At 39.3% G+C, this 9,826-nt stretch overlaps 1 protein-coding gene across 1 annotated transcript; it reads right to left on the bottom strand.

Moving 5' to 3' along the window:
• Window positions 1-4,815: 4,815 nt before the first annotated feature.
• LOC138880986 (uncharacterized) lies at window positions 4,816-5,190 on the bottom strand. The gene has a single exon (XM_070161172.1). The coding sequence runs from the start codon at window positions 5,188-5,190 to the stop codon at window positions 4,816-4,818; it is 375 nt and encodes a 124-aa protein (XP_070017273.1).
• Window positions 5,191-9,826: the final 4,636 nt, after the last annotated feature.

The following is a 9,826-nucleotide window of genomic DNA, read 5'->3' as shown; positions in this document are numbered from 1 at the left end:
CAATGGAGAGGTAAACCAGTCAAGGAGGAGACTTGAGAGACTGAGCATGATATGCGGAGCTGATATCCTCATCTCTTTGGCATCTTATGTATGTCTCTATACTCATTCGAGGATGAACATTTGTTTAGAAGGGGGAGAATGTAACGACATGGCTGGTTGTTTTATGTATTTGAGTCTCATTTCCCCTTTTGAAGCTTTAAGTATGTGTACATTTTGTCATTTGACTTATGAGGATAGTTGGTTTGATTTCGGGGAAGTTTGTAATCGGTATGGAATACTTAGTACCTAATTTGGCAACTTAAGCTGGAAGTATTAACCAAGGTTTGACTTTATGTGAAAATGACCCTGTAATGGTATTTTTATGGTTCCAATGGATTTGTACGGTGATTTTGTACTTAGACGTAATCCCGCAATTGAATTTGGAGGTTCCTAGGATGATTTGTCTCTTTTTGCCAAAAGTTGCAATTTAAAGGTTTACAAATTTCCTACGTTTGACCATGGGTTGACCTTGTAGCTATCAGGCTCAGATTTTGGTTACAGGACATGGAATAGGTTTGTTTTGTCATTTGAAACTTGTGTAAAAAGTTTAGTGTCATTCCGAGTTGGTTTGGAAGGAATTGGATGTTTGGTTGTGATTTTAGAAGTTTTTTAGATTCATTATGAATTCGATGCATTTTGGTGTTCGATTTGTGGTTCTATAAATTATTTTGGTGTTTTGAGCTCTCGTGCGAGTTCATATGATGTTTATACCCTTGTGTGGATGTTTGGTGTGAGGCCTCTCGGGGGCTCAAGTGAGTTTGAGACGTGTTTCGGATAGTTTTGATCCTTGATTCAGGTTTCTGGTGAAGCAAACCTCGTATTTGAGGAAGTATGCTCGAATTTGTGAAATCCGCAATTGCGTAGGTTTGATCGCATTCGCAAAGTGGGGCTTCCTGGGGGGACCTCTCAACTACGAGGAATTGGTCGAATTTGTGACAGTTGAATAGGCAGCTCGAACCTCGCTTTTGTGAAGTGGTCATCATATTTGCGATGAGGGATAGGAGCAGTGCATTTCGCATTTGCGAAGTTCTTTGTCGTAGTTGTGACATTCTATAGGATGGGCAGACTTTGCATTTGTGATCCCTTGGTCGCATTTGCGGAGGTCGTATTTGCGGATCTTTAGTCGCAAATGCGGCATCTGTAGTTTAATAGATGGGATATCGAGACTTAGTCTTATTTTATCACATTTTGAGCCCTAGACTTGGTGGGAGGCAATTTTTAGAGGCGTTTTCACACATAGCTATTGGGTAAGCTATTTTCACCCAATTTTGATATTATAACTTGATTTCTTATCGATTTTAACATCAATATCATGAAATTTGATGGGAATTTTGGGGGATTTTGCCAATGTTTTAAAAAATAAAATTTGAGATGTGAGAGTAGAATTGGACTTGGTTCTAAAAACTAATCATATATTTGGACTCATGGGATTATGTATAATCCAGATCTGCCTCTCGACTCGGATATTTGACAGGGCAAGCTCGAGATTGACTATTGTTGACTTTTTGAGATTGGGTAAAGATTTTGACATTATTAATTGAAAGTGATTCTTTTTGCACTGTTTGATGTTATCTAGTCATGTTTTGCTAGATTTGAGTCTAGCGGAAGTGAATTTTAAAGGAGAAGTATTTTAAGAGTATTGAATTGGGTTGTTTGAGGTAAGCATCTTACCTAACCTTGTGTGGGGAAATACCCCTTAGGATTAGGTCTAAATTGCATATTTGTGTTATGTGAAATAACATGTATACAATGTGACGAGTGTGTACGAACGTATGTATGTTTTATGACCAAATATCATGCCCTGGCCTTGGGGAGTATGACCGATGCTCAATCGAGATATCACAGTCAAACAAGCCTACTTGATGTCATCTACCCAACCTTACCCATGTACGAAGTGAAGATGAATATCATGAATTAAAAAATGAGAGAATGGCATGTACACCAACAATTTTGCTACCATTAGTCATTTATTATGGTTTTCAAAAATATTACAAGTCCGTAGTCCAAATGTGGAAACATGTGTGACACATATGACATTTCTAGTTTGCTTGACAATTTCAAAATAAAACCCACATTATGTCTATGGAGCCTCTAATTGATACAAAAGGAGTAACATGACAGTTGCATCGACAAAACCCTGGCTATACCTCAAAACAATGTACACACGAAAATAAAAGAAAAAGATCCCAATATGAAGTGGGGCTCACCAAGTAAGTTGAGAAGAGGGTGGACCGCTATCATTGATCGATGCTGCCTATTGTGGAACCACCCACATCTATTACAGATGCAGCGGCCCCAACAAAAGGGACGTTAGTACATATGAAATAGTACTAGTATGTAAGTCTAAAAACCCTCTCAATTAATCGAATAATAGTACAAGAAGAAAGAAACATGGAATCAATGAGAGCCTCAAACAATATTAAAGAGTCAAGTTAAGATATTGATTAATTTTCAAGTAAATATCAATATTTTTAAGTTGGGAGATCTTTACTACCGATATACCACCTTGATTTTAGCACGGAGTCCGATCTCAACCCGATCGGTTAAGCCGTCTCACCCCAAGACATCCAATCACAACACCACCACGTGCGCAGTATGGTATCCGATATCGGATCGATCGGCTAAGCCGTCTCACCACAATGTCGTGTGGGTTGACATCATCTTTTGCTATAAATCCTCTCATCCCAATTAAGTGGAATAATCTCAGCACATCAATCGCATCCCAATTATGGGAAATTGTCTTAACACATCGGCACAGGGATTTACCCCTCAATCACTCCTACACTGGCACGTGTAGTTTTGGGGTTAGTTTATTTCAACCTACCTTCCTCGGTAACTAATGATACTCCCAAAACATTTATTATATAAAGGAGTTAAATCTCATTTTATAATCCTTCACACATTCTTTCATTTCATTGGAACTATTCGCCACAAGGGTAACTTTCATTCTTGGCACGATGGCCACATATTACATCTCGTACTCACTTCTTTCACTTTCAGGCATCATCATAGGTTATCAATAATAAGACCATTTGAAATCAAGAATTTAAGTAAGTATATGAGCAATAGGAGTCTTAAGCACAATGAGTTTTTTTTCCTTCCAAAACTAGGCATAATAAACATGCAATTAAAATATGATTTTGAATCATAAACATTGGTCATACTTGAATACATTCCCAAAGGAGAACATACTATGATATGAGTAATTGGAACACATTTTAAGTATATATCTTTCGACACAAAGCTTAATTGGAATAATCGAATTTATAGGAATGGATGGGAACATGAAGAAAACATGTTGGTCCAATCACACTTGAAACTTACGAGAACATCATGGAATTCGATTCTACAAGAAACGTTTAGCCAGCATACCTCGTTGTGCCTTCCTTAAACTAATACAATATTCCAAAAATCCTAGCGACTTCAATCTATTAGAAACATGACAAAATCAAACCATAATTAGGAAGAGATACATGGGTTCAGCTCACTTAGGCATTTCATCAAGTACTAGGTATGCGAATTGGTTACAAGGTTCTTTTATGGAATTTCCTTCATCCTATCACCAATCCAACACCAAAAGTTTACCCATATTTGTTCAGTGACCTCCCCACCACCTTTATTGGTACATGCATGCACAAAAAACAACTCTCATTCCCAAGAATTACACTCCTCATTACCCATCTTCTACCAAAATTCGAAATTGAGGACTAGGATATGGAACCTTACCTCTTAGAAGAAGACTATCAAGCTTCCGTTGTTGAATTCCCAAGGCTTAATCAAAGAGTGGAGTGTTGAAGTGATTGAGCTTCACTGTTTCTCTCTAGCTAGCTCTCCTCCCTCTCAAAAAATGTCTGATTTTGGCTTCAAAAAAAGCCTCAATGGCTTTTAATCAAAATGGGATTGGTTTATAAGATCACAAAATGGACCCTCCGAACTCAGTTATGTGGTCACAGAGTGCACTGCAGATCAGGTCTGCAGGAAGTGAAAGGCACGACGAAATTGACCTCCAAAATTAGGCTGGTCTATTCAAGTCTGTGGCAGGTCTGAGGTCTGCAAACTAGTCATGCGGCCACGAAATGGACCACGGAATCACCCTCCGGAATTTCTCATGCTGAATCTACAATGGAAATTCGGCATGTGAAATGATTATGCAATCGCATAATTGACCGTAAAATGACCTCCAAAACTGGCTTTGCTTCTGTTCCACTCAGCGGCAGATCTACGGTCCGTAGAGTGGTTCTGTGGTCGCAAAGTGGACCGTAGAAATACCATATCATGCAAAATTATTGTTCCAATTCCTCAATGCATTGCACAACCCAAAACGTTTGTACCACCTACAACCATCAAATACGTTAGCCTACCTCGGCACCACGAAAACCCCAGGTTCTAGGTAAAATAGTTTGGCCATTACATTATCCCCCGCTTACAATCATTCATCCTCGAATGAGGGTCAAAGTCTACTATCGGCATCCAATGTCACTCAACTCTTAGTTCACACACCAGCAGTCCCAATTTTGGCTGACTCCCTAAATTTTCAAACATTTCGGTAGAGTTTTCCCTGTATCTGTGCCTATCTACCTGTTAGAGAACCCAAGAAACCAATCCTAACAATATTTTTATAATCCAAACGACGTAACATAACATGAAAACAACACCAATTGTGACCTCATAAGCTTTATATTACAAAAAAGGAGCATCCTTAACATGAACTGTACAAGTGTAACATAATTTATAGATAGTAAGCTCTTAACATTTTCATAGAACACAACTACTTAGTTATTCAAACAAATGAGGGTACTTCCTCTTCATCTCTTCCCCAGCCTCCCAGGTGGCCTCTTCAACATATTGGTTTCTCCATAGCACTTTCATACAGGCAATCTCTGTATTCCTTAGCGTTCGAACTTGCTTATCAAGAATGGCAATCAGAATCTCCTCGTAAGACAATTCTTCATTAACCTCAATAGACATAAATGAAACGATGAGATTCGGATCTCCGACTACCTTCTTCAACATAGATACATGAAACATCGGGTGCACCAATGACATCTCTGGTGGTAGCTCGAGCCTGTAAACCACCTGACCAATCCTTTGAATGATTTTGTACAACTCGATATACCTGGGACTCAATTTCCCTTTCTTCCCAAACTGCATTATACCCTTCGTGGGGGAAGCCTTCAAGAATACCCAATCATCCTATTTGAACTCCAAATTCTTGTAACACACATTCGAATAGGACTTCTGGTGACTCTAAGTACTTTTAAACTATGCTTTAATGATCTTAATCTTCTCCATAGCCTGATTCATGAGGTCTGACCCTATTAACTCTACTTCCCCAACTTTGAACCACTTAATGAGAGATCTATATCTCCTATCATATAGAGCCTCGAACGGTGCTATCTGAATGCTAGCATGGTAACTGTTGTTGTAGGAAAATTTTCTAAGTGGAAAATGATCATCATAGCTACCCTTGAAGTCATAAACATAAGTACGTAACATATCCTCAAGCATATGAATAGTCAGCTCGGCTTGCCCGTCTATCTGTGGATAGAAGGTTGTACTAATATTCACCTGAGTACACAAACCTTGCTAAATTTTCTTCCAAAAATTAGATTTGAATTGTGCCCCTCGATATGAGATGATAGAAACTGGAATTTTGTGCAACCTGACTATTTCCATGATATACAACTAAGCATACAATTTTGCTGGGTCAGTAGCCTTAATGGGTAAAAAGTGTGTTGATTTCATAAGTCGGTCCACAATCACTTAAATTGAGTCGAACATACGAAGCGTGCAAGGTAGTTCTACCACAAAGTCTATATTGACTATCTCCCACTTCCACATTAGTATTTCTATATTTTGTTTCAAACCCCCAAGCCTCTGATACTCGACCTTGACATGTTGACAGTTTGGACATCTTTCCACAAAGTACGCTACATCCTTTTCATATCATTCCACCAGTAGAATTCCTTGAGGTCATGGTACATCTTTGTGGATCCTGGGTGCATGGAATACTTGGAACTGTGAGCTTCAGTCATTATTCTTTCCCGGAGACCATTAACATTTGGAACGCATAATCGCCCTTATACCTTTGTGTGCCATCATCTGTGCTAAGAGAAAAAGCCATGGTCTTATGTTTATGAATACCCTTCTTTAACTGCACCAACAATGGATCGTCATATTGCTTTTCCTTGACTTCCACTACAAGTGATGATTCCACTTATTTTACACAATCACCCCTCCTTCACTAGAGTCCACAAGACGAACTCCCAAAATTCGGTGAACTTCCTTGGCCAACAGCCTTTGATATGCCTCCAAGTGAACCAAACTAACCCTGGATTTCAAGCTAAGAGAATCCTCCACAACACTAATAAACGTATCATCTCTGCATATTCTGGAAATCATGTTTAAACACTGTAATACTTGTGCATATAGAAAACCTATTTAGGATTCTTTATATACATCATTCTGCATATCTGCACATCAGATACCATATCTTTAGGATATTTGCTTAAGCACACTTAGGTTAGCTATTTACGCATAAAAGGGAATAGAACAATTTTACCTAGTCTTTACAACCAACTGGCAATAATTCTATCTGCTGAACACCTAGAACAGCATGTCTTAGGTAATAATAATCTCCAAACTGTCTTAGTGATTCTGAATAACTACTGAATATTGCTTACGCCTAGGCAAGCCTTAGGTAACTATTTAAACAAAACTGGAACTTCCCTCGTTAATTATCAACTGCTACAACGAGTAGGCGGGCCTGCTTTGGACTTCTTTTCTGAGTTATATAAGAATCTGGTTCTGACTCAAACACCCTGCTTTAGGATTTTAAAATTCAGACTTTAACTGTGTTTAAGTCATGCTATTTATATAAATTATTTGCGGAGGTATACATGAGCCTTCTAACTGCTTATATGTTTCCCCTCTAAATGTGACCTACTTGTTTTTGTATGTTGCCTTAGCATTTTACCTTTAAACCTAAGAGTCAGCCTAGAACCTCCTTCTTATAGGAATATAAGTCCTAAATTCCTCCAGGAGTGATAAGAAAGGGATGGGTAACAGCATGCAATAGAGGTCGAGACCAATCCTCGCTTTAATACCTTCACGGGGTGGGAAGGGTAGATATGGATATGATGACCGGTGCACTAATACCACGTGTATCCCCTCTTCTGAGGAGTGTCATAACGAGTATTGCATTGATATGATCCATATTGCAAACAAACCTAGGATCCTTTTACATTCATAAGCATGTTTAGATTATAAATCTTTTGAAAACCTTTCAATAATTGTTTTCAAACACTTGTGTGTTTAACTTAAATCCCCTCTTATTTGAGCCCTACTTGTCTACTTGCGAATTGCACAAATTCACAACAAAAAAACATATGGCCGGGAACCACACTAGTGGATCCTGAGGGGTGCCTAACACCTTCCCCTTAGGATAATTTCAAGCCCTTACCCTATCTTTGATTATCAAACATAGTTTTAGTTGAACCATATAGGTGCCCTAATGCACCTTAAAATCGTTAGGTGGTGACTCTTCGAATACCTAATTCCCAAAAGGAATGAGTCACTACACCCCATGAATGTCGAAATCCGGACTCCTCTCCGATGGAAGTGGAAAAAGGGCCGCGCGATAGCATGGCGACTCTGCTGGGGATATTTAGGCTTTTTCCATTTCAGATTGTTCTTGTGAATTTGTACCCCTCCCTTATCTGCAATTATTTGTTTAATTCCTTTAAGCATTTAATTTCTTTTTCAAAAGCGAAACTGACATATCTTCCTTATTTCCTTCCTTTATTGCTGCTTTAAATTATAAAACTAGTGTATTTATCGCTTTCTTAACGTGCAAATACATGTCAACATGCTTTTAATTATTGCATAATCATACTCAACATCATACTCCACTCGTGCCAAACAAATACTATAGCAATGCTTTTAATGAGTGGTTGCGCTCTTCCTATATCATTACCCCCAAAATTCGGAAAGGCATATTTGCGATAAAACTAGTCGATCAGCAGTGCAGTCAACAGTTCTGTGCCTTCCTCCTTGAGTTGTCCGCTCAAGGGTACTAGTCTAAAACCCCACAGAAACCGCACTCTATTTAAATTGTGCATGCATCATGGTCAAACCTAGCTGGGTCAGTTATGTTGTCCACATAATGATCCTTTAAGATAGCCTTGTCCAAAGTCCACCGGGTTTCCCTAAACCCAAACGGACATCACCACGTTCTGTGCATTTATTTGGAGAACTAAATGCTTCATGCTAATTGTTGATATTAAATAGTCGAGTCCGGTTGGGGTAGGGTCTAACCCTTTGTTTTGTAGAAAATGAAGCACGAGGTCCCCAGTTTTGGTATGGTTAGCATGCCTCTACTCTTGCTGGACTGGTGGAGGAGTCTTCCATAAAATGAGAAAATCAATGAATGGAAAGAGAGGGCCGCCAAAGCTAGCGAAAAATTGGAATATCTGGAGTACAGTCTGCTAGAATTGTAAGGAAAAGTGAGGAAGAGAGTCACCGACTGCCAGAACGCCGAGGGAAACGAAGGAGAACACCTAGCAAAGGCATTTTTACTGGTGAACCTATGCTAACTGGAGGATTTTATCAACGAGAGCATTCAACTTGAGGAAGGTCCTTCTGGGACCAAGTAGATAGGAGCTTATCTTTTTCCTATATAAATGTAATAAGGCCAATGGCCATTAGTGACTTTTATTTCTTGCTTATTTAGTGTCGATTTGGGATTCGTCTATTTTTTTCTAAAATGATGCATTTAGCATTCTAAGTTCTTCAAATTAATTTGTCTCTAGGCCTACCTCGGGCACAAAGAGGTTCCCAAATTAGGACACATTTTACATTCCGCACTATGTGTTTAAATACTGCAATACTTTTTATAATCCTCACTAACTTGATTACCTTTTTATTTTTTTCCTCTATTTATTCCCCTCCCCAAAGGATAGTTCGTGCATTCTGGCATCATCATCTTATTTCACAAGATCCAAAGGCCCTCCACCCACTCATCCTCTTAGTCCTGTTAAAAGCAAGAACAAAGGCAAGATGGAAGATTTGAACAACATCAGGAAGGAGAACACGGCTGAACGCATAAATGCCATTAATAGCCAGGGTATTTAGGTTCCAAACGAGAATGTGTCACAACTTGAGCAGAAATTGTTGAAATTCCATGAAGAGCTCGATCATGTTCGGAATTTGGCAAGCCTGTCATTTTCCCTCAGCACCCCAGACATCAATTTCCCCAACACTCAAAACCCTACACCTCCTCCAAATATCCCAAAGCAACAGAATCATCCCACTCCTCACCATCATATTGTTCCACCAAAGACCCAATGCAACACCTGTCATACCCCAAACAATACTCCACTACTCATCCTAGAACCCTAAAACTCCACAAACGACCATTTCCACACCCACACACCAGGCCACCACAACACTCATCTCTACTTGGAGACCATGCCACACTCTACCTAACCTATCTCCAGCACACCTGAGTCTAATGAAAAGGATCTACTTATCAGGAACTTGGTTGAGGAACTTAAGAAATTGACTAGTCAGATTCAGGGCATTGAGGGAAGTAAAGGAACCTCTAAGCCCATAAAGCTCAAGAATCATGGCACTACTTTCGGTCTGGGATATGATTACACCTGGGAGGAATTCAATAACTGGTTGCCACCATGGCGCGATCCTTACTATCCACTAGAGCAGCACATACCGCATCTGAAGCAGACTTTCCAATAGGCTGACGTTATTTATGGGTCAGATGAAGATGAAA

Source organism: Nicotiana sylvestris, chromosome 11 (genome assembly GCF_000393655.2).
Source record: "Nicotiana sylvestris chromosome 11, ASM39365v2, whole genome shotgun sequence".
NCBI lineage: Eukaryota > Viridiplantae > Streptophyta > Magnoliopsida > Solanales > Solanaceae > Nicotiana > Nicotiana sylvestris.
Note: the sequence above shows the minus strand (reverse complement) of the source record. Positions and strands in the feature narration are given on the sequence as shown.

Coding starts and splice junctions, on each gene's coding strand:
- LOC138880986 (XM_070161172.1), bottom strand. CDS start 5,190: ATGCAGTTTGGGAAGAAAGGGAAATTGAGTCCCAGGTATATCGAGTTG.